This window comes from Buteo buteo, chromosome 2 (assembly GCF_964188355.1).
Source record: "Buteo buteo chromosome 2, bButBut1.hap1.1, whole genome shotgun sequence".
Taxonomy (NCBI): domain Eukaryota; kingdom Metazoa; phylum Chordata; class Aves; order Accipitriformes; family Accipitridae; genus Buteo; species Buteo buteo.
Window position 1 is genome coordinate 56,823,181 of NC_134172.1, and position 25,603 is coordinate 56,848,783.

The 25,603-nt window shown below is 41.5% G+C and overlaps 1 protein-coding gene across 8 annotated transcripts in view; it reads left to right on the forward strand.

The window, feature by feature from the left end:
- Positions 1-19,834, forward strand: part of TRAK1 (trafficking kinesin protein 1) — a 138,721-nt gene extending 118,887 nt beyond the window's left edge. For 4 of the 8 annotated variants that reach the window (XM_075055656.1, XM_075055649.1, XM_075055666.1 and 1 more), the window contains exons 15-17: positions 2,780-3,109; positions 11,857-11,959; positions 16,845-19,834. In XM_075055656.1, coding sequence (XP_074911757.1) covers positions 2,780-3,109; positions 11,857-11,959; positions 16,845-17,643 — 1,232 coding nt within the window. In that variant the 3' untranslated portion in view covers positions 17,644-19,834. Of the gene's footprint in view, positions 1-2,779; positions 3,110-11,856; positions 11,960-13,264; positions 13,354-16,844 lie in introns of all 8 variants that reach the window. The other 4 variants (XM_075055676.1, XM_075055686.1, XM_075055639.1 and 1 more) reach the window with 4 other exon arrangements.
- The last annotated feature ends 5,769 nt before the right edge of the window (positions 19,835-25,603 follow it).

Below are 25,603 nucleotides of genomic sequence, written 5' to 3' on the forward strand. Positions count from 1 at the left end.
GTTTGTTATCTTTTATTAAATAGATGTTTATGATTCTGTTCCTCACTTCAGCTTAGTTTCTTTCCTGAGTATTTTTCATGAGATTTAAATTATTTCAACTTCATGGATACTTTCAGACTACTGGGGCAAAATAGTCTGCTGCACCTGCAGACTGTTATTAGTAGTTGTGCCTTTGGTTTTTATTACTGTTTTCCTAAGGGTCCTCATGCCATAAAATGGAGGAAATCAAAATCAGTTCTATAATACGTTTCAGGTTAATGGTTTCCACTTCTTTAAAGCAATCTTTTAAATCCCCCAGTAAAATAAATAGGGTGACAGAAGCACTAAGAGATTAATCTTATTCTTTTGCACCTATAAAAAACCAAACCAAAACAAAACCCACCATGTTTTCCTCTAGTTGAATAGAATGATTGCTGATGTGACTTGCTTTAGTTAAAGTCTAGTGGGATTTTTGGTTTGGTTTGTTTTTGAACTGGGCATCTACAGCTTGTTGTGCCATAAGCAAGAAGTAGCACTCCCTGTGTCCTGTAGGAAAACTAGAACCTTGGACTGATTATATTTTCACCCACTTTGTTGCAATTGTGGCAGCAACATGTCGTGAATTTCTAAGCTTTCTCTGCCTCCCGTAGTATACATGCAATCATGCAGGTACCAGGAATAGAAAAACAAATTTCATTTACTCCATTCATATACTTATTTTGCTCTTACATTTCTTCTTGCTTCAACTTGGCAGTCCCGCTGTTGCACACTAATTCCCTCATGCCAACTTTTTCTGATAACATAATTTACAAAACTGTCCGGTGTCAATAGAGCATGTAGTCTCAATAGAAATCTTAAAGTTCAAAATGCAGGTATTCGGGTGAATATCTTTCCACAGGAAAGATACATTAACAGTTAAATGCTTGTGCTCTGCAGAGTTTTTCTGAGCTTTAAGTTTTGGTGAGCTTTAAGGTGAAAACGATGACATCTTCAGAACCTTGTTTGTAGAAGTTAATTAGCAACAGGTTTTTATACTTGCAGTGCAGAAGGAAATTTTGATTTCTGTTGTTCTTTAATTTTTGAGAGTATTGTCGTACAACAAAGCTCTACTGCTTGCTTAAGGCTTGACAATATCTGGCACTTCTCCACATTCTGGAATATTTCTTTTGTATAGAAGCAAATAACTTGACCTTTGTGACGATTCAGAAATAAATACAAATTATAGGGATGTCTCTTCCCTATGGTTATTTATTTGGGGGTTTAATGGTTTCTATTTCCTGAGCCTCAAGAGTGCGTCTTTAGTCCCTCAAAACTTACTTTAGTCCCTCAAAACTTACTTTAAATAAAAGGGAAAAAAACCCCCAACCAAACAAAAAAACCCAAAACCAGAAAAGATAGGGTTGTTATCCAAAGTAATCTTGCAGATCCATTTATTCTGAGCTAAAAATTACAGATTTTAAAAAATGAGATGGGCTTAATTAAAATGCTGCTCACTGATTCCAGTCATTCTAAAAAAAGATTTTTTTACCTGTTCACCTCCTATTTACAAGAAGCTTCCTGTAATGCAATATCCTTATTGTGAAATGACAATTTTTCTCATTCCATGGGATTTTTCTTAGATGCAAAATAACGTATATAAGAGCCATCCCTTCCCTAGTTATGACAGTGGTTTAGATTTTTACATACACTGTGCAACGAGTTGAACGTTCTTGGTCTTTGAATACTGGTGGTCTGTATGCCACCTTGTTGAGCAAGTCACTATTCTGCTTTGGGGAGACGGGACAGTAAAAAGACAACAAAAACTTCTCTGATTTGAGCTTGCAGAGATGAAAATGAAGATACTTTGTTTGTGTCATAGGACCTGGAATGTATGGTTTTAAGTCACATGTTACAACACAGTTGTGATTGGCTGGCACATAGGAAAACGTAGACCCTTGCAAGCAGTGTTTAATCACTACTTGAGGAATCTGATAAATCCTCCCCTGATTTCAGCAGGCCCATCTCACTGTATATATCAATTTAACCTGATGCCTTGCTGTTTCTGACTCATTGTGTTCTATTGAATACTGAATATGGAATGCTTTTATCTGTAAAATGCACCTCTTTCCTTACTCAAAACATTTTTCTGCCAAGGACAAAGTTACAGGTACAGTAGCATTTAGTTATGTGGTAGCTGAGTTCCTGTAGCATAGGTGCCATACAAGTATTTAGACTTGATGTATAGGTCAGTGGTGTTAACTGCTTACACATTCCTGAAGTTGATGCGGCTTTCTAATGTATGGTAGAAAGCTGAAATTGCTGTGCAGTCTATGTGACTGCAGTCCTCCCATTAGCCACCAGTAGTAAATTCTGGCATGTTTTCAGCACCTTTTCTTAGTGTGAGTTTAATGTAGGAATATGTGCTATATGTTCCTCTTCTAGCTTTCTGTGATGATGCTCAGATCAACTGTTAAATATAAATTCTTTTTACTCCTGCTGAATCCCATGAATTTAGGGGGATGAGAATATTGACGGGAAGGGGATGTGCATGTGCACAAGTATGCCACATCTTACCACCAGACTTTGCCTATCTAAGTGCTGATGTGATCAGTTTATTTCATATTGACGTGGAAATACCAAAGAGTAGGTGAAGCAGTTTTGCCTTGTAGCATGTCTTCCTAGAAATACTAAAGCCAGAAACATTAAAGGTTTGGAGCTCCCAAACTTTTTCTCTTCTGGATAAACAAGGTGGGATTTTCTGCCATGTAGGTCCCGGATTGATTACTGATTTATTTCGGTTGTCTTTCTGTTCCCTTCCAAGGTTCTGCCACTTTGCACCACTGGCAGCAGCTGGCTCAGCCTCACCTGGGCGGCATCCTGGACCCGAGGCCCGGGGTTGTCACCAAGGGCTTCAGGACCCTGGACCTGGACCTGGATGAAGTGTACTGCCTTAATGACTATGAGGAAGATGAGACAGGTGACATTTCTTACAAGGGCCTAACTACCTCGACGCCAGTTCAGCACACAGAGACCTCAGGTGAGAGGTCACAAGCACAAGTGACTGTTTCAGACAACAAGAATAACCCCCGCCAATCTCAGGCTTACACAGAGGAGATGCAGGAGTCCGCGACTGACGATGATGAGGGGTCTGGTGAGGGAAACTCATTAAGTCCAGTAAAACTGACATCTTTACAGGATTTTGATTACTGGGCCATTCTCGCATCTCTCCAGAACAGCATCCATAGCATTGCTTTGTGTGTAGCATCTGCACGTTAATGCGTGCAGTAGTTAGAACATAACCATTCTAACATTGGCTCAAAAATCCTTTCTTTAATAATCTTTTAATTTGACTTTTTTTTTTTTCCCTTCCAGTAACAGCATCTGTGGTCAATATTTTACTCTTATTTTGATAAGAGAAGGCTGCTAAAAGGAAGTGGTTCGTTCACAAACCTTTGCGTGGCACATATGCAACTTGTATGTGTATTTAGTGCACGCTCTTCAGTGTATGTAATGTGTGGACAATATATATTTTGTATGCCTACAGCACAGTTATTCTTCTGACTGTTCATAAGAGGTGACTCTATGCTTCAGATTTTTGTACTTTGGGAAAAACCCAAAGATTAAATGATGACAAAAAGGTGCATCTAAGTTGCCTTTGCTGAAACAAATGGAAGTGCCTTGAAAATCAAGCAAAGACATTTTGCAAGTTTAATTCAGTTACCTCAGATACAGTTACCTGTTTTTAAATTCCCTCTGAGATAAGGTATTAAGAGGATGTTTTTATGCAGTTGATAATGACATTTCCCTCATTCCATCACACTATTAAATTCTATCCTTCCTATTTATACCACATTAAGACTTAAACATTTTTAAGTGACGCAGTACTGCATGAGTTATTAGATATTCTGAACTGACATTTGCAGTCTATTATTGCACAAGGTTACAGGTTCTCAGACTATAGATGTGTTTTGAGTTTGTGTGGTTTGTTTTTTTGGGGGTGTGTATTTGTTTTGTTTTAATAAGCTATATAGGAGTGTTAGTCTTCATTAAGATTTGCCACTGGTAAAGAATTATATTTAGTCGAAAATCAGAAAACTACCAGAATTCCTTTTTCTTCAGACTTCTTGTTTTTACATAACTACTTTAAATGAAGCCACTTCCTTCCCCCTCCTTTTTCTGGAATAAATCATAATTTTTTGGCTGGTCTGTGGAAGATTAGGTTGTCTCAGGGCTAGATAATAATATTTCTGTTATTTTAGTGAAGTGCAGAATATCCTCAGATCTTACTGAAATGGCAGTTCAATGCTTTCAGCTATTGAATATAAACTACTTTTTGCAGTCAGTTGTATTAAGATTAAACTTTGAGTCACAGAATCGTTTAGGTTGGAAAAGACCCTTAAGATCATTGAGTCCAACCATAAACCTAACATTGCCAAGTCCATCCCTAAACCATGTCCCTAAGAACCACATCTACATGTCTTTTAAATACTTCCAGGGAAGGTGACTCAACCCTTTCCCTGGGCAGCCTGTTCCAATCCTTGAACATTCAAACCCTTCAACGTCCCTTTCGTTTGGCAGAAATTGTCTTTGTTCTATGAGGTCTATTGCCCAGAAATAATTATTATATTAATTTTTTATATTAATATGGAAATAAATACTGCCTCTGCAGTATTTGTGTACAGTTTGGGATATTATCCAGGTTTTTATCATTTTGAAGAGTCTGAATAACAACAGCAAGAAAAGCTGGAGATCTAGGAAACATGGACTGAAATAATCAAAGACTGAAATAGCTGGTGTTTTTTAAGGTCTACAGAATAAAAGATTCAAGAAAAGATATCATTCATTTTAAAATGTGTTGCTGCAGAGAGGAAGGGAACAAGCAGTTCTTCATGTACTCGGGATACAATAACTGCAAAAAAAAAGCTGTTTGGGTTGCACTTTGGGTGAAGAATTTTCTAATTGTAAGAACATTCAACGCAGGAACATCTTGAAAATTTGGAAACCTTATTGTCGTGGAGTATACATAGACAAGGATATAGATATAGTTTAGTTCTTTAGGGTTTTTTAAGAACAGATTCGTAAAACATCTGTGGGTAATGACTTGGAAGAGTTTTTTCTCTGGAGCAGGAAAATAAATGTAGACCTGCACTGTGATTACAAACTGGCAAGAAAGACTAGTATTTCCCTCCATTTTCTTTCTCCTTTACAATTTGAATACAGGTCACTGTTATCAACAGGTTATTCCCTGGTTACTGCTGATTTTGCGTGGGAAAACTCTAGTTCTCTCGGACAAGGTTTTTAATCATATTCCCTATCTTATAAATTGGCAAAAGCCTATGAAGTTGTCCTAGTAATCTTATTTCATCTTGTATTGTTTGCCAAGTAATTTTAATACAGTACAGCAATAGAGAAATTGATCAAAATGTATAACTTTGATGTGTAGAATGAACAAATGCACTGAAAACTTTAATTTCCCATTCTTCATTCTTCCTTCAAACTGCCCAGCTGCTTAGGATTCAGGAGCATCCATGAGCCACCACATCATTATTGGTTGTGTTACTCAAATGAAGTAAAGACACTACTGTATCTGCTTTTTGTTGAAGCAGTCTGTAAAGTGGTATACAAGGAGAAGGTAATTGTGGATGTTTTCAGACTAGGCACTTGCTAATGTGGCAGTGTTTCTTAGGATCCACAATGTGCCCACTGAAGAATATCTTTTGGGACCAGAGATGTGTGCTTAGCTTATGTATTTATTTTGTATTTAAATATTGTGCAGCCATTGCTCCTCAGCATTCTTCCTGCCTCTCCTAGATTTCTGTGTAAGAAATGCAATGCAGGTAGGGGTGTGTGTGGACATACGGTTCCTTAGAAGCGCTATTAAAAGCACAAGGTTGTGACCTCATTGCTTGCATTATTCCAGGGGAGATTCCAGGCGGCAACGCACAGAATAAGCTCTTGCTGGCAAACATGAAAGTAAAATAAAAAGGGAAGGAGAAAGATATCTTGGATACAGTCTTTAATGATAGTGCTTTTGCTTGTAATCCAGGATAGCTCTGTTGTGGAAGTATCTAGTTCAAGAGGTTTGTAAAAGCCAGAAAGTATCTCCCTGCAGTTGCCATTGGTGGGCCATAGAGCATGCTAGTCTAGAGCTACAGGTCTTCTAACCTGAGAACAAAACATCTTTGGAAATACAGTGCCTACAAGGACTGTTTCCAGGAGGTGTAAGTCATCATAGTCTTTTGGATAGGCATCTGCTTCATTTGATACGTGTGCTTTGAGGCTTGTATCTTACCTTTTTTTGCACTGGAGATGTTCTCTAGCAGAGTACTATGAGGTCCTATTCTTGCTGCCTTTTTGTGGGAGTGCAGAGTGCTGCTCGAGATGAGCCCAAGAGAAGTCATTTTAACATCCAGGCTCAGGAGAGCAAGCATTGCTGGTAGTGCCAAAGGTGTCTTGTAGCCAAAATAAATGTATTCAGAACAGAGTATCAGTTGTTTCTTGTTGAGTGATGGATAAGAGTCAGAAATCATTCTGACTAAATAAGAAAAAATTAGGAACCTTGATTTTTCCTGTCTCTGTATTGAAACCTGTAGTATCCATTGATACATAAAATAATTTCCTCACTGTATATGCAGATTATATCCCAATTATGGCACTGAACATTTCAGAAGAAATTAACACACATGTAATTTATGACCTGCAGTTGGTCTGTGGGAGCTGTATACTGTGTACGGGCCCAGTAACTTTATGGAAGATTGTAAATTCCAGAACTGCAGCTCTAGCCTGATAACCCAGGAATAGGTTGAAATTTGTGTATCACTTAAGTAGCCTCTCAGTATAATTGGAATGGTAAAGAAGTTCTAGGGATGGCAATGTTAATACCATCTAGGACAAGTAATTTTTGCAGGACAAACTTTGAGTAACCTCAATATATTTTTTTTATTCTTTGAAAGAAACTGTATTATATTATAAAACCGTACAGAGTCTGTGTTGGGGAGAGGGGTTGTTGGGGGGGCGGGGGGTGTTTGGTTGCTGTTGTTTTTTGTTTTTTTTTTAATTCATCACCTTTCACGTTTCCCTTAAACATACAAGAAACCCCAAGCTATTCAAAGCACTTAATAATGTTGTGAATGTTCTCATTTTGAAGTTGGAAGGGCTACACTTGATTCGGCATGTGCTTAGTTGCATGCTAGTATTGGGTGCGTGATCCGGTCTTTCAGTACTTGTGTTTGTTAGTACCACTGATGGATTGCTTTGAACAGACATGTGCACAGCATTATGGGATCAGCCCTCTTGTACTTTGTGTTTAGACCTTAACCATGCCATAGAGATCTTTCCAAATAGGTGCCTAAATCACAGAAACAGATAATGAATGTCTTATGTTTGAGTTGCTTTTAGCAGGATTACTATACATGCTTCTAAGAGATTACCATTGTACAGAAAAGCAATATACTTTGTAACTTTTCATAGAACCAAGGTATTGATGCATATTTAAATGTATTTTATTTTCAAATGGCATGAATATTTCACAGTAATTATTTCTTTAAGAAAAGTCTGTCAGCAGTTGCTATCTGTGCTGTTAAAATGCTAGAATTTTAATTTGGGGATCCTAGCCTGCATAAACTCATGTTGAAGCCACATTAAATACTTTGAATTCTTTTTACATCTGTGCTTCGTGGTTATATACATATGAGGAGACCTCAGCCAGGAGAAAGCTAAGAAAATCCTGTCCAAAGAATACCTGCCTTTGTTCTGTTTTTGACCTCTTGCCATTCCCAAACGCAAAATGAATGGAAAGTTTGAAATGCAGATTTTCAGGAAATAATTGTATTGTCGATTTGTTTGAGAAATGTAACAGGAGTAACAATCCTGGCATAGACATACAGATTCTTGGAGGTTTTGAGCATTCATGGTTAACCCTGAGACCAGTTTTCCAAAGGACATCTGAAGGCACCTAATACCTTTAGGAGAGCACCATGCTCATGTTTTACAGCTGTTGTGTTTATCACCCATCTCCATTTTGTTGTAGTAGTTAACTCAGGCATCAGCTCCAGCATACCCTATATTCTCCCAGTTCTATCAGCCGGGAGTTCTCTGTACAGGTACCACTGGGTATTGGAACTCTCGCCTTCAGTCACGCGGAGGGGGTGAACTCTGCTAGGTTTAGAGAGTACGTGAGGCAGCTGTCATGTCCTGTGGATCCTAATGGGGTTTAGTGACCTAGTTTTCAGGAATTTCACCTTGCCCAGGAACGGACTTGGTGGCATAGACTGGCAAAAGCGAAGTCCATAGCTTGTATTGTGAATGATCACACTGGAGGAAAAAAGTGCCTCTTAATGGTTCTTCGTTATCATCTTCCAAAGCAGACAGAGCTTTTTTTTCTATTCAGCAATAAGATAAACTTCGAATGCTTTAAAACACCATCTGTTGCTCTAAGGACTTCCCAACCTGATTGTCATTCCATCCCTGTCTCACCAGGCTGTGCTAAAGAGATGCCCAAATTCTACTGCTCACTCTGCTGACAGAGCAGGAAACCAGGTTTTCCCCTTTTGTAGAAATGATGAGCAGAGTGGCTTGCTTCAGAGTTGGACTAAAACCTTTGTGCCAGTCTGGATCAAGTCATACTCTGAAGATTTCTGGTCGTTGGTTTTTTTTTTTAAAGTTCATTTTTGCATAAATCTGTATTTGCCGGAATAGATGTTTATATAAAATGCAAAGATTTACTGGCTGCTGAGAGCTCTCTACCTCCTTGCTATTCATCTAGTGTAACAGCGAATTTGAGTTTGGAACCAAGGGTACAAAAGTTAATGGTGTTTTAGTATAGTTGCTTCTTACAAATCTACCTCGATCTCAATTTCTTGATGCCTTTTTGGGGATGGGGCAGGCCACTATTTTACCTACTGTAATTTAGTACCTTTCTCTGCACAAGCTGGTTGAAAAGCCAGATTAAACGGTCTTTGGAGGGTTCCCTGAGCAGAAGATCGTGTCCTAAATGCATCTGTTGTGCTGTTTGCACCTAGCAGAATGGCCTGTAATCTCTGAGTACTGGAGCTGGATCTGAAACTACTCTGAGCTATATAAAATCAGCTCTGTGTTTTCAGTGGGGAGAGCTCTGTTTTACCAGAAGATGGAGCTCTCTGCAGTCGGTTTGAGGCAGTACCTGCCTTTTTTTTGCAGTATTTTAAAAGATGTTTTACAACAGTGTGTGTGCTTATAGGAAAGTCTCAGCTGTAAAGTTTTGCATTTTTTCTAAAATGCCTAAGAATTGTTTGAGAGAGCTTAATAAGGTAAAGAATCATTAATGACTGAGAGACAAAACGTGATCCAGTGGCAATCTAAGGTTTAGCTTGAATTTTAATTTAGGGGAAAAATGCACATACAATTTAGTTTATGTTTTCCTGATGGATAAAATTACATGATGTTTGTGTAAATTTTGTTAAACACTGAATTATGTACAGATTTTTTTCATACAGATGTGAAGCCTCATTGTTAATCATCCACTACTTTGAAAAAGAGGGTTTAAATAAAACATTTTGTTTCAGACGCAGTCACATGGAGCAGATGTTTATATTTAAAATAATACTTTGCTGTATGTACATGTGAAGATAGTCTCTCTTATTATAACCTTATGTATTACTTCCTCACATATTTATACCAGCTCAGGATATGGACATTATGTAAAATTACTAGGTTAGGAATGAATAATTTTGTTTCTGTTTTATAAACTTTGTTCATTTACAGCAACACGTTCTTACTCTCTTTGTATTGTGTCCAAAGGATGGAAAATGCTACAGCAATATGATACACCCCATTGTTGACTGATGGAGGATGAAGCTGGTACAGGACTTTCTTAGTGGTATTTGAGGGTGGAATACATCCTTGGAAATTGTTTGGTGGTTTGGTTTTTTTTTTAATAATTTCAATTTGTTTCCTCTTATTAGAGTCAGTGATTTCTCTACTTTTAGCAGCCTTCTCCTATCTCTGACTCATTAATAGCAATGAGTCTTGCTTTTGCTAATGCAGCTATGTATCTTCAATGTGCCTGTTCCCAATCTGAGCGGATGCCCAATGGATATTACAAATGGGGAAAATGCACTTACTGTATTGCAGCTATGTGCTTTGGGTTGAGCTTGCAATCTTAAACCAGCATTGCTTTATTCTGTTCTTTATTCATCATCCAGGGATAATTGCTTTGTTTCTACTTGATTTATGTTGAAGTCCTTTGTTTTCTCTAAATAACCAGTTTTTTCATGTCCAGTTATTTGAGCTCTTTCTCCAGATTTTCTTTTAACTCTCTACAATATGGAGAGAATCATGATTGCTAGGCTGTGCTCCCTTGTAATAGCTTTTATAGTACTCACACTAATCTCTAAAGCAGCTGGATTCCTGAAGCATCATAATTACCGTCTCTGGAGGTGAAGTAGAGCTTGTTGTTATGTTATGCTGTGCTAACATTTGAGTGTGTTAACATGACACTCCAGTGGGTTTTTAGAAATAGCCTTCTTTAATGTACAGCGGTACATTCCAGCGCTAACTCGAAGTTACCTCACATCGTATGCTTAGCCACTTCTGCTTCCACTGTTTGCACTCCCCATGCTCTAGCCTTCACACACTGCTTATATGTGTTCTTAAAGGACTCCCTAACTGCACACACTAGTTTGGAGCTGTGATACTTTATATATGAAAAAGGGAACACAGCCACAATTAAGACTTGCCTTGCTTCTGCTAAGCATCTCTGGAAGTTTAGAATGGTGTCTGGTCTAGTTGGTCTGTCTGTCCTTTGCAATGTGTTGAGTAGTTGTGTACTGTGGTATTAAAATGTGGCTTAATCAGAATGGCTCAGGGTTGGGTAGGACTGAGAGGGAGGGAGCTGCACACGGGTTTTATTGTGCATGTCTTTTGACCACTGCTAAGTTTCGTTACTAAGTAAGAGAACCTATGCAATCATGATATCTTTGATGTAATATTTAACTCTGGGTGGTTTTCAACCAGCTTCTCAGATGCATGGCTCTTAAATTTTGTAGTTATTTTGCAACAGCCACAGCTGCATTATACAGCAGGTTAGTATATCCACAGAAGTATCTCCATTAAGAAGAAAGAAGTTGGCCTAAGTCCTTCATTTTTTAAATTGAGCTGTATTGCTTCTTTCCCAAATTACTGATATACTGACAGAGTGGCATCTTTACAGCAGCATTTTTTGGGAAAATTATTTACTACTCTGTTTACAAATATTCAAAAACTGCTATATTGTGCAGCTGAGGACATACAGTCTTAAAGAACCTTAACACATGCACAAGAGAAATGTCACAGATGTACAGTAGTGGATCCAAAAAACTACCACTTTCCTTACTGTGGATGTGAAAAGTCAGAGAGAGAGAAACAGTAATATGTGTCTGTCCCCTCCCCACGCCAACAATCTACATTCCTGTAGCCTTAGTGAGCTGGATCCATTACTGAGAAGTAATGGGGATGCCTTTTTGTGGATCAATCTAAAAGCTGAAATGCATGAGCATTCAGAAAATCATAGTGCTCCTGAGCTGGTACTAGAAAAATGCTGCTTGTAATTTCCCACTGATGAAAGTTGCTAGTTTAGATGAGGACTAGCATTTCAAGCACTGCCTTGCCTAAATTTGGTTTGAGCAAGAGTTATTTGCAGTGTTAGTGATCATGGGGAAGTTTCAACAGATACTTTTAGCACTGGCCCTGGAGTCCTAGATGCGTTTGTTTTGGAGAACAAGTGTCTGTTGGAACACTGTAGCACTTCTGTGTTTCACTTTTCTTGCATTGATCCTGTCTGAGGTACCTCATCACTTTTTGCATCTGTCTTATCAGCACACAGAAGTTTGGTTTCCCCCTTTTCTGTGTAAAATGCAAAGAATTTGCTTTTTTCTAATTTAGTACCTCATCCTGGGAAGTGCATGTCACAAACCAACTCCACCTTCACCTTCACCACCTGCCGCATTCTGCACCCTTCCGATGAACTCACACGAGTCACACCAAGGTAAGGGTTTCCCCTGATGGCAAAGCGTTGAGCTCTGTCAGAGTTTTCCCTGTAAGGAAATGCAAAGTAATGGCATAAGCAAAAGCATTAGCTGCACTGGTGAATTACAACACTCCCCTGAATTATTCCTCCCATTTTGAGTTACCTCAACCTGATTTTATCTGAGAGGCATGCATAATGTTTTAGCCAACAAAAATGTCTTAAATGTTGTTGACTCCAGTTAAAATATTGCAGGATCAGACATAACTAAGTTGGCTTCCAGTATCCAAACCAGACTACCCTTGATCCCAAACTAGTTGTAGTCCTCATGTGTGAGCAAAGAATGTGGTCTCTCGCAAAAAATACGAGATTTTTTCAGGGAGGAAAAATATGTATCTTTGGTGCAGAAGAAAAAAGGGTGTGCAGGTAAAGAAATGTAGAACAGTATCCAGAAAGTCCATGAGGAATGGAGGAGGAAATATGTCTTAATCAAAAAAAGGAACAGTCTACTTTGTTCCTTGGTATAATTGCTGGAAATGAGTTCATAGTAGCCAGATTGAAACCAACGAACTGGCTTAGTAATAGCAATTGGCATGTATAGGCAGTACATGCCGATAGAAGGCAATTCTATAGCCCTATAGAAGGTGAAGATCTGAGAACCAGAGGGGGTGAGTGAATTTCATACCTGAAGAGGGAGCTTTCCTTCCTTAGAAAATTGGTATTTAAATAATGTTTTTTCTGTTTAAAAGGACAATGCCTCATCCCTTTCTCTGCCCCTTCCAGTTCCTGTGTGGGAGTGTACCGTTGTGTAGGTCCCCATTCAGAGATGATGTGTCTAGACTTTTTTAGACACGAGATGGGCACTGACTACCTAAGGAATGCATGAAAAGTAAGGGCATTAAATATGCAAACCTGCGAGGTGGAAAGGAAATGGATGAGGATCAAATGTAACTTTTCTGTTTCTACCTTTCTGAACTAAGTTAGTTAATCGTGGCCTGGCTGGTTTTTCTTTACTCTCTTCTGTCTTCCTCTCCCCTCAACACTGTTACTGAAGAGATCCTTTTATATGGCTGCAGTTCTATTTTAATTTTCTTATTGTTGAATTGCTGTTTACTGTGGTCATAGTAAACTCCTTGATTACATTGGTTACTAAATCTAACAAATCAGCCATAACTGACAGCTAAATTCAGTACGTTTTCAGGTGCCTTAGTTACGCCGAAGTTCATCATTCATTCAGGAGGAAAAAGAGCAAAATAAACAATATGATGTTTTCAGCAGACATGTTTAAGGAGCTCCTCCTTACCAACTATAAATGATTCTTCACAGGTCATGTGAGGAGGACGAGGAAACTGAATTATGTCTCGTTATGCTGAGAGGAGGTATAGGGCAGACACTATGACCCAGCGTGGCAGGGGGTGAGCAGCACTGCCGGCAGCCTCTGTGTTGGCAGGGCCATGTGCAAAGAATGCTAGTGTGTGTGGCACCAGCTAACCCAAAGAGTTTTGATATTTACCTACCTGGTTGTGTTTTAACCTAGCCTCTAACCGAGGTGACGCTCTAACCTGACTAAATTTCATCTAGCAAAATGAGGTGCTCATTTATTTGTTTCTTTTCTCAGTCTAACTCTGAAACTGTCACTGGCCTGAGTGGCTGAGGCCAGTTTGAGTCTTTTTCTATGGTTGTGTCCAGGCTGCTCTGCAGTGTTGCTCAGTTTGATGGGGAAAATATTTCCCAGTTAAAGCAATACCAAAATGAGCAAACAGACAAAAAAAGCAACACTTATGTAACAATCGCTTTCTTGCAGGGATGTCTTTTGGTTTTTTTTAATTGCACTGTAGCGTATACCTGTGCTGACAAATTAGTAGAATTACTAATCTAAATATCTGTGCAATTGAAATCTGGAGCTGGAAAGAATGAAGCTGTTGGAGTTAGTAAGCCACTGGAGTGCCATAGTTTTCATCTCATGACTAGGACATCTTAGAAGCCTGATAATAAACACCCCATGTCTGGGTTTCCAAAACGTACTTGGTCGTACCCTGTAGAAAGTCAGTTCATGCAGTAAGTTATCTTTCTCTTTCTTTTCCCTCCCTCATGCTTTTCAAGACTCCTGTACTTCTGTGTTTAGCCGGTGTGGGAGTTGCATCACAGTGGCTGTCACTGCTCTTTAGTTCCACCATGAACTGGAATCAGAGCCATGAAGGTCCAGCTTTAATCAGTGCTTAAGAGAAGAATTGTGATCTAACTTCTCCTTTCCACTCAGCCTTGTCCTTGTGCGTGCTGCCGTGGGTGCATGTGGCCTCCTTAGGTCTGCTGTGGGGTGTCCTTCTCCCCTGTCCCTGATTCAGTCCAGGCAGAATGAAGAGGATCTAAGGAGGGAGAGCTTGCCTTAGCACATCTGCCACATGCACTGACAGCCACAGCACACAGGGGGGTGCAAGGAGACCAATTCTGGAGCCACTTAGCAAGGCTGCTTTTCACATTGCACCACTCTTAATACTAGTTTTCTCAAACGTGTTTCACTACGGTTTACGAGGAGGAATATATGGGAATCCTCTTGCTGAACTGCAACTGCAGGGTGAAAATCCTTCGGCAGTTTCACTTGCTTACAGTAGCAGTTGGTACAGTTCCAAATCACTGCAAGAGATCATGTTGGTCAGATCCTATTTAGCCATGGAAGGAAGACGTGACTTGAGACTTCATACCATCAGGCTATTATTTCCTTAATTAAGGAGTGCCTTAAAGATATTAAAGTACTGCTGATTTTTAGAAGATCGCTGGACTAGAGTTTGTAGTGTTACGTTAACTCATGTCACGCAATGACTATATACCATGAGATGATGATCTAAGCTCATCACAAACTGTGGCTCAGAACAAAACATTCCAGGGTGTCTAACCTGACATGCATAGTAGCGTTGGCTACACAGAGTTCATTAATGTAAGGTGAAATGAGACTGCAGATTCCAGTCAAGACATCATCTAGGCCTTCTTGTCCATATGGGCAAAAAGGGTGCAATTCATTTATCAGCATGGGTCTTCTCTACACCTGGAAATCTGACCAGATTGTCTCGGTGTGGCTATTTGATGCATTTCTTGGTACAGAGAACCCAACTTAAGTTAAAGTTATGTGTTATGGCTAAGCCAGTCCAACAGCCTGGCTCTGCTGAAAAGGGAAGATCCTGCTCTTTCCCCTGTTCTTTCCCCTCCCAGCTGCTTAGTTTTCCTGCTCTCTTGCATTGGCTTTGGTTTTTGTGTGACTTTTTGCTGAGTGTCTTCTACTTGCTCACCTGGCAAGATGAAGGGGAAGAGTTCCTTCCTTGAACAGTGGTGAGCTCCCAGGTCAGTGAATTCTCTGTTAACATTGTGTTGCATTGTTCAAGACCCTTTAAATGCCATTAGAGGGGATGAATCCACGCCTAGGAAATATTACCATGGAATTCAATTTTTCGTGCATGTATACATGGCAAAAAACATCACTTGAGCATGGTTAGAAAAAGTTGGAAAGCTTTTCTTTAGAGGTGCATGGAACCCTTGGGATTCTCCCAAATAGACATTAATTTGGAGTGTCATGGATGTCCCACATGCCTTGTTTCTGGAATAACTGAGTACACCACACCTTATTTAATGAATGGCATTCCTTGGACTGCCATAAATTTTGAGTGGGGATTACCCATAGGTAAACATGCTGTGGCTAACCTGATCTATTAGGAACAGGTTTTTGAAGAATGGCACTGTAGTGCCAGAAACACTCAAACCTCAGTGTCCATGAGATCTCCTACTGTGGCACAGAGGATTTGGAATGTCTCCTTTGTGTTGGTAATTCTTTGGAAATAGGTGCTGCATTCAGTCTGTGTTCATTCCGATGGTCAGCTTGTGGGGAGAGGACGATCTGCCAGAATGAATGCTATTTCATATGCCTCAAGAAATCCCAACCACTAATAACTAGCAGTAGCGTGCTTAAGAAAACAAAATGCTGTACGGCACTAAATGTAAGTCTGTAATGTCTGTCACTTGTTCTAAACGTGCAGGTTATTGCCCACTTAATATTTTCTTGTCCACTGCCTGTACATAGTTTGAGAATAAAGAACTGGAATTGGGGAGCAATTTAGCCATGTTTCAAACTATAGAAATTCATGTTTTACCAAATTAACACTAGAATCGCTCTTTTTCATGCTTGGTTTGCTGGTGAGTTGTCAGTTACCTGTTGACCAATTGACAACCAAGAGCTCGACTATATTTTCTCATCTCTTTTGATGACTATTCACACAACTGTGCATCTCCATCGAACATCCAGTTCCCCATCCGCTTCCCCATAAATAAAAGCAAATTCAACAGAAGAAGGTTATGACCTTACAGAAATGCATGCTGATGATGATGCCAACTTCTAGCAGCTTTGCTCGAATGCTTCCATAGCAAATACATTCCCCTCCTCCTGTGCCGCTCTCTCTGCTATGACCCAGCAGTACTAGAAGTACTAGCAATTCTGTATGCTCAGAAGTGACACTAAAGAGTAAATCTTGTCTTGCTTACACCATCGGTCAAGTCCCCCTGTTTCCTTGTCTCATGGAAGCGACTGGGAGTTGTGACAGCCAGTAGATCAGGAAGAAAAACTGAAGGTGTTGATCACAAATCTGTCAATATAATAGTTTATCGGAAGAAATGGGGCGGGGGAGGGGGCAATGCATTAATCCCATGAGACTGGGTGGTGAAGTATGCAAAGTGGAGAGATGCGTTTTGTAAGAGATGATGGTTTTGCACTTGTCATCACATTTGCAAGGAGCTGGGAACTGTCAGCTTCCTGTGTGCTCTAAAAATGGATAAAAGGCCCTGTTCAGGGTTAAAAATCTTTCTTGTGGTAAGTTTTAATTCCCTAGGGGAAAGAATAATTTGCCTGCTCCTTTGTTTTCAGCCTTAATGCAGCACCTACTCCAGCTTGTGGCAACATTAACAATTTGAAAGGCACCCCGGTGGCTACTCCCTGTACTCCTCGGCGTCTGAGTTTGGCTGAATCCTTCACTAACCTCCGGGAATCCACGACGACAATGAGCACGTCTCTGGGGCTGGTGTGGCTGCTGAAGGAAAGGGGCATCTCGGCAGCAGTGTACAATCCGCAGAGCTGGGACAGAGCCAGCAAAGGCACCCTCCTGAACACCTACCCCCCTAAAATGGCGATCATTCCTTCCACTCCACCAAACTCACCTATGCAGACACCTTCTTCATCCCCTCCATCTTTTGAGTTCAAGTGCACCAGCCCACCTTATGACAACTTCTTGGCTTCGAAGCCGGCTAGCTCAATCTTGAAGGAGGTGAGGAATAAAAAGAACATCAGGAACAGTGAGAGTCAGACTGACGTGTCTGTTTCCAACCTTAATCTCGTGGACAAAGTCAAGAGGTTCGGTATTGCCAAAGTTGTGAGTTCAGGGCAAACGTCAGCTCCTCCTTTAACTGATGACCAGGGACCTCTTCTCTGTGGGGCGCAAGGACCGGTGAGGGCCCTTGTTCCTGGAGGCTTGGCACCAGACGGTCTTCCGTTGGGCTGCCCTGCCGTGACCAGTGCCATCGGGGGCATCCAGCTGAACACTGGCATCCGAAGGAATCGGAGCTTCCCCACCATGGTGGGTTCCAGCATGCAAATGAAAGGCCCAACATCTCTCACTTCGGGGATCCTCATGGGAACCAAGCTCCCGAAGCAAACTAGCTTACGATGAAGGACTTTATTTTTACAGCTAGTCTTTTTAAATAAAAGTACTCGGATTCTTTCTCCGATCTTCTTTTCCTTTCCCCGCAGCCCCTTCATTGCCTCTTGAGTTTGACAAATCAACTTTGTGCCTAATGGGAGAAATGTGTAAAGTTTGTATAAAATGTGTAAATATGTACCAGATCTGTTGTAACTAATTGGATTATTTTACTGTTCAATTGAGTGCAAAAGTCTCTACATTATGATTGCTGTATTAAGGTTAACTTGCTAACCTTTTGAAAAGGTTTGGTTTTTTTAAGGTGCACTGAGAGAAAAAAACAGAACAAAACCAACAAAAAATAACTTGACTAGGAAAACGTGAATTCTGTAGCTAGCCTAACTTGAGTCAAAGGTGCATGGGAAGTTACTGAATGTGTTATGTGAGACCTCACATTACATCACTTGAAACATGGGAGCGTTTGTGCTTTGTTAAATGCTGAAAAAAAGCACTCAGTTTAACATGTGGTAGTTATAATTTTGCTTCTGTAGATGAGTTGAGTTGAGCTGAGTTATTGGAGTGCCTGGCTATTATGTCTGAACAGATGAAACCTTTTTTTTTTCTTTCTTTTTTTTTTTTTCCTTGTTCTGTATTCTCCTCTTCTCCAAGATGATAAACTTGAACTAATACTGTGTTGAGGTCAGCAGGCCTACTGGTTACCTGGAATATTGACATTTTCCTACCACCGCTGTTTCATTTGGCACGCTTACACTCTGTGTGACTTCTTTTTTTTTTGTTTTTTTTTCGTTTTGTTTTTCAATGCTGCACTGGATTGTGGAAGGGAAAATGCTTTACTGTGTGTTGCTGCCACTGAAACACGCTTTGTCAGTGCCCCCAAAGAAAACAGTTTTCACAACTCATGATGTAAACATGGCAGTGACTTCCTAGAAGTCAAAGTTGCGGAACAGATTGACAGATAAGAATGTTATAAAAGAACATGTAGCAAAACCAGTATTAGGAAAAGGTGTGTCCTTGAAACCTCAGCAGAGAACCACGAAAAACATTTAGTAACGGAGTGGTACAAGCTGGAAAGAGCAACTTGTAGTCCTCATGCTGATCTTCAGGTTTCATGCATGTCAAGGACCGTGGCCTTGTAAGCAGGGTGAGAATATTCCCCACCCATTTTCTGTTTTCTGTTTTCAGAGAAATGTTTTTCGTCCTAAGTTGGACCTTAGAATAGGTAAAATTATGGGAAACGCTTTATTTCACGGTGGTTTTAAACTGAAAAAATACCTCCTGATACCAAACATATATCCCCCTGCTTTTTCAGAAAGAAAACAAAAGACCTCACGCAACCTTTAGTTACAGCCAGGTGATCCTAATCTATATTGCAATTTTCTTCTCTGTTTCTCCCAAACTTCTGCTGGGCGCTTGTAGAAAGAATTGAAATATCCTGGAACTGGAACAGGCTGGAGGGAGCTTGTGTCTAGAGCTGAACTGAGACATAGGGTTTTTTGGAAGGGGGGGATGGAGAAGAGCGAAGGGGGGGGGTTAACATCCACTTTCTTTTCCTTGCACTTCTTGTGGCATCTAAATCAAGCTCCCCGTTTGTTACCGTTATCACACTACACATAATTGCCGTGAATTGCTGTTTGTACCAGACTGTTACTAAATCATTAGCACTGATAATTTCTTGTATAAATGAAACTGTCTTAGTCTTTGTGACGAGAGAAAGGTGGGTGGGGGTTTTTTCTGAATGAAGTAGTTACTGCAGTAGTGCTATGGACACTAAGGATATATTTTGAAAAAGGAAAAACACATCGGTCAGTTACTGCATGTGTTTGAAGACTTCTATTTATTCTATGAACTTACAATGTTTTAGTAAAATGTCATCAGCTCTCTTTGCTGTTGTATGTGTGCACTTATTGCAAGTAAATTTAAGTATCTTTTTATTTGAATGTATCTTAAAACAGTAGATAGAAAAACAGTTGATTCTGAAAAAAATCATGAACTTAATGGACCATTTTATATACCCAGAGGAAGAAAGCAATACCACATGAGAACTTAAAGTGTGGAAGTTAATCATGCAATCGGGAAGTATTATTTAGCCTTTAAATAAACAGTAGGAGCTGTCCACCCACCAGAGAAAGCAATTGTAACACATCAGAAAGGTGAAATTTAAATTTTTCTTCACTAATACCAATAAAATAACAGAAAAGTTGCATTGTTGTGTATCATTCAACTTTGTTCCTGTTCTTTTAAGGTGATAAATCTTCCACCTGGATCCCTTACTTTCATCTCTCAGTTAAAGCAAAAGAAGAAGCCATCACCACTTTTAGTTTTTAAATTCTTAGACACAGAAGTAGTTGAAAAGTTATGAGATTTTAAGGTTGCTGGAACTGGTGAAACTTAGGTCAAAACAAAAATTATAGAAGTGAATGTGGTTGGTTTGTTTTTACTTGAGTTCCAAGAAAGCAGAATTGGATGTTGTGTGGTTTGTGTATTTTGAGCGGGAGACGGGTGTGAATTCTCCCGCCTAATGTGATGCAAAATCTGTAGTGACAAAATGTGACAGTACAGAGTAAGGAGGAAACATCCTGTGTTTTCCAATAGAGACAGAAGTGAGGTCTGCTGTTAGCTAGTGTCATCTTTACTGAGGGAGGAAACAGCCCAGTGATTAAACACCAGGTAATGAGGAACACAGAAAATCCTGCACACATAGTGAGAGCTAAGTAATGCTAGAAGAGCTCCCTGGAGGAGGGATTAGTCAGGCAATAATTCATAGAAGGATTAGACAGCCTCATACCTTGAGGAGAGGGATGTTTGTGAGGTCGGGACAAAAATAATACCGTTTATACCACATACTTGCTACAGAGAGAAAGCTGGTGAGCAGTAATGCCAAAATAAACTTTTGGAGGGCTTGCACGAGTATAACGCAGTGCCATACGACAACTGTGAGAAGGGCTGATGCCATGCTGGGCACATTCAGGTACGGTATTAGCGACTATAGAGACTCATCCTTCCTGACGGCCCAGCTCCGAGCCTGGGGGAGGCTCGTGATCAGAAAGTTAATGTTTAATGGGAGGGATCCAGGGCCCTGTGCAGAAGTGAGAGCAAGGAGGGAAGCTCTCGGGAGCACTTGTAGTGGGATCTATTAATGAAAGTTGATGCTTAAGGTTTAAAAAGAGAAAAGTTCTACTTGGAGAAAACCGCATTCTTTTAGCAATAAATACCATATTGGGATATTGTTTGGTCCATCTGGACCTGATCGGTTCTGTCCTCTTCAAAAAGCAAATATTCTCAGAGATGTGAGCCTAGAAGGACTCCCACTTAAATTGGAGAGTTTTGCAATCATAGTGTCTACCTGCGCGCATCTTATTGCAAGACTGTAGTATTGAGACACGAGCATTTTGAGGAAGGTATTTTCTCCTATTATAGCTAAAAAATAAGATGTTAAATAGTAATTCAGACTAGATGAGTCCTTTTTTTACAGGCTTATGTGTTTTATCTGGATATTGCAGTGGACTAACTCAAGTGCTTGTGGCCTCATGCAGTACATTCCTGGGCCTTGGGGAGCAAGGACACAACCCCACAAATCCAGCTCCTGAATCCCTTCAGCTGTCACCTTGGTCAGAAGTTTCAACCCCTGCGCTCATTGATAGTGCAATCAGGGGACAAGTGACAGTGGCGTATGAGCCAGGGAAGGCAAGAGAAATAAATGTGCAGCAGAAAATGGGAACGTAAAATTATTTGATTGCACCCAGGAAGGTTTGTAAGGCAGCTGTACAAGTGATGGAAATTAAGCAGAGCATAACGCAGTTTCCAGCACAGTTCTACGCCAGGCTGGCTGCTGCTGTGCTGGGGAGCCCTGCAGAAACCCACCTCCCGCACCAGCTTCTAGAGGGAGCTGTCGGTTCTATAAATGCTTTCAAATGATCTTTCAGGTCTTAAATAAATTAATCATAAGGTCTCACAAATGGCAAAACAGATGTTTGCTTGTTCTGTGTAAACTGTTGTCTTGCCCCAGGTAGCCTGCTGTCCTTGATTTTATAAGCTGTGTGCATGGTGGGATTTCTCTTGTGCTGGCAGTTCTTGCTGTACCTGCAGTAGGTGCTGGCTTCTCTTTGCATTTCAGAGCAGGGCATTGCTATGGCTCACAGGGAGCTTTCAGAAACTGCTCACCCATGGGGTGGGAACTTTTCTGCCACAGGAGCTGCTGCGGTGCAGTGGAGGGCTGCGTTCTTCACTGAGAAAGGAAGGTACCCGCTCAAAGGAAACGTGCCATCAGACCCCAGCATGGGTAGCCAAGGATCAGGCCTAATCTTCGATGCCGTTCTCCATGGCTCTGACCCAGGAGACCAAAAAAATCCCCCCATGATGCTGCTAGTCTTGCGATTCCGCAGCGCTCTGCTCGCTTCTTGCTCTGTTCTCTCCCCACAGCAGCAGCCCTACCTGCATGCAACCCGGCCTGGGTTTGCCTCCCTGCCTGCTACTTGTCACGTAAGGGTGCTGGCTGTCATTTGCACAGACCTCTCGGCTGCTGTCACTTCTTGCTGAGCTGCGCTGGGTGCTGTGGCACTGTGGTGATGCTCAGGGTCCTGGGTGAGTTTTGAGTAATACTGGAAGCATCTTTTTGGGGGTATCCTCTTTTTATAACTTTTCTCCTTCCAAAATTAATAGCTTTTTCCCCTTAACTTATCCTTGCTCGTGCGCATGAATGCTCTAATCTTTGGCTTTGGGAAGAATAAATATTTGGAGTTTGTTGTTCATGCTATATTGTTATTTTCTGACTTTTAAAAAGTATCCAGAAGGATGCATGTAACGCTGGGTTTGTTCACTTCTTTCTTTGGAGATACACATCTTCTGTGCTAGCTAAGTGAACAGCGATGGTGTTTAATAAGCGAGTGCATGTGGCTATACTGACTCTCAGGCTACCACATCTCTGAAGGTGAATTATAAACCCAGCTTTCCCAAAGGCCTGGAACTCAAGGGAAACCTGGCTTTAAACAACCATGAAAATCCAGAGGATTAGTATTCACTGAAGGCCCTATGGAAGAACTGGGCTTCAAGGTTGTGTTCCTGGGAAAGGAAAACTGATCAAATACTCTCGTTGACAAAAAAGGCCACAGGGAAATCAAAGAGGGAGTAAGTGCAGCCCACTGAGGTCAAGGGGAATCAAAGCTGAGTCAGGTCGAACTCCTCAAGGTACAAAAGGAGCACCTGGAGATTGTGCAAGGGTAGGAAGTCGTCTGGGGTGCAGGACCATTCTTTGCTGTGAGGTGCTTCACCCTAGAGATTTCAGTGGGTTTTGGAGAAAACACCCAGTTTCTGCTTCTGGAAACAATGCTGGTGTTTGGAGAGTGTCTTAGTTTCTCCTTCGGGACAGTAAATTATGCCATGGGGTAATAAAGATTGCATGAGCTATCTGGAAACTCAGCCGACATATTTAATGCGCTCGGATGATTTCAAACCAGAACAGAACTACTGCATAAACTAAACCTCAGAAGGCCAAATGGCTGATGAATTGGTGCCTTTACTCTGAAATAGTCCTTCGTCCTTACAATATCCAAGTATCTCAGAAACTTTACTTGATGCATCTTCACCATACTACAGCACGGAACGTGGTCATCCACCTCTGAAAGCTGGGTTGGAGGCGAGAGGAAAGTGAGGTGCTGAGGAGTGTATGTCTAAGACTGAGCTGTGGACAGATAGAATGTTCTTTAGAGAGCCAAGACTGGTATTTCAGCCTTTTGAGACTCTTCTCCCCTTCCTTTTGCATGTCTCCAAAGCACTGGATGGCCCCACAACACAACACTGTAGTGCACAGAGGTTTAACAGTTGTTCCCAGCTTCCTGAACACATTTGTTGGCAGCTCTCCGCATCAGATTGAAAAGTCTGGCAATGTCGGTGAGATGTGTCCTGCCTTCCTTTCGTACAGACAGAGTCTGCTGCCTGTAGCTTGTATTCACTTTGAAGAATGAGCATTGTTCAGCTGTGCTATGGCATCTTGCTGGGCACTGTTCAGACCTGTTTTAATTCAGTTAACAAGCCAACTGAGACCACAGAATAGCAAGAAAAATAATAAAAGGTCTGAAAGTTATTGGAGTTTAGCAATGTCCTTGGCTGTAACGTAGGCAGTGGGTTTTCATGTGAGAATGGCATATACTCAAGAAGTTGATAATGTCTGTATTTAAAAGATTATAGAGATTTTTGTCCTGCTGAAATAGGTTTCAAGCTGTGCTGAATCCAGTTGCTGTTCAATTGACATAGGCACTTAGGAATGATTAAAGCTTTAACAAGCCCACAGCCAGATTTTTTTTTCTTTAAGAGAATTTTAATGAACTCTGGGGATACCAAAATCAAACACATGGAAAAGCCTTTCACTGTTCTGCTAGGACATTGTAATGTTCGCATTTTGTCTGACTTGCAAATTCCTCTGCTCAGGCTGTAGAGAGGGACCGCCTGGTTTACGCTCGAGCTCACTGAAACGCACAGAACTGGGCTGCAGCTGGGAACATCTGGCTGCGGCGTCTCCCCGGCCCAGCCCATCTGCTGCCCCGTGTGCAGCAAGGACGGAGAGGCGGGTGATGCAGCAAAGCGTGGGAGAGCGGAGCGGTATCCACATGCATTCCAGTATGAAATAACCAGGGCAGCTGAAACCGTTCGGGATCAGGTGTGCCAGCGTAGCTGAGGTTTCTTTTACATGCTGCCCCAGCTCCCAAGGAGAGCTGCCCCTTCCTGGGGTGTGGGTGCTCCTTGTTCTCAGGGGGCTGCCTGGGTTTCCCCTCACTCCCACGACAAGCACTCGCTGCTTCCACCCTCTTCACGTCTGCCGTATGCATGGCCCTACAAAGGCAGAGCCACAAGCTCTTTCCCCCTCATTCATCTGGAGTTTGCAATAAGTCAGCTGCTCTGTTCATGGAGATTTGCCCAGCACCTGTTTTGAAATTAATAAAGCTGGAACAGAACTAACTGAATCAAGCGCACAGAGAAAACAAACTGTCTTTAAATGCAAAAAGGTATTGATTTGCCATTTTGCCAGTGTTAATTTTGCCCCTGCGCACATGCTTCCATAAAGATGCATTTGAGTAAAGCTAAATTAAATGTCGGAGAATTGAAAGTGCCGGTAAACTCACCTCCCAGACAAGCACCGGGAGGTTGTGGCAACGTGCTGCCGCATGTGCCGAAATCTGCGGGGCACTTCTCAGCCCAGAGCCTTTGCTGGTCCTGAGGGGCTCGTACCCAGCTGCAGGGGCTCCATCCCCAAGGATGCTGTTTCCCTTGGGTTAAAACAGAGCAGCCTGGAGGGTGGCTTCACTAATGCCCTGGGATGAGCATTGCTGCTACCAAGGTTGCTTGACTTTCCCAAATTCGCTGGGCTGCCTGTGCAGCTCTGATTAGCACCTCCAGGTCACCTGGGAGCTGGATGGTATCTCGGCAGCCTTTACAACCCTGTCCCACCTGGGAGTTTCTTCTGCTCCCAGAGAAGTGGGTGACTGATGGTTTTAGGAGGAGGAGGAGGACGTTGCTGAGCCACTTACAGCCAGCTCCCCCTTGCCTCCAGGAGCAAGTGCTGTGCCCTGGAGCAACAGTTCCTCTTGCCTTGATGGTTACTGCAATTGGCCCCAAACCAGTACTCCTGTGAGCGTTAAGCATGAAGAAGAGATGTCCCTGGCAGCTACAAGTTTGTATCTTAGCAGCACCTGCAAAGCCGTGTTAGTCCTGAGCTGGGTTTTAGGTGGTAAAGAGGGTTTCTGGCAGAATTTAAGGCCTGTAGGTCCCAACTTGCAATCCCGAACGGCTCCCTGCCCTGCCCAGTGCTCCCACTCTGCACGGGTACCTCGCTGGCACTTTGCCTTGCCTTGGGATATGTCTCTGTGTGAATTTGTCAGGGCTGGGCAATTCAACACCTGCCTGAAATCCAGGTGAGATTTAGTAAGAAGCTGTTTTCTGCTGAAAGTCTGATGGATGGGTGGACCCAAGAAGCATCTAC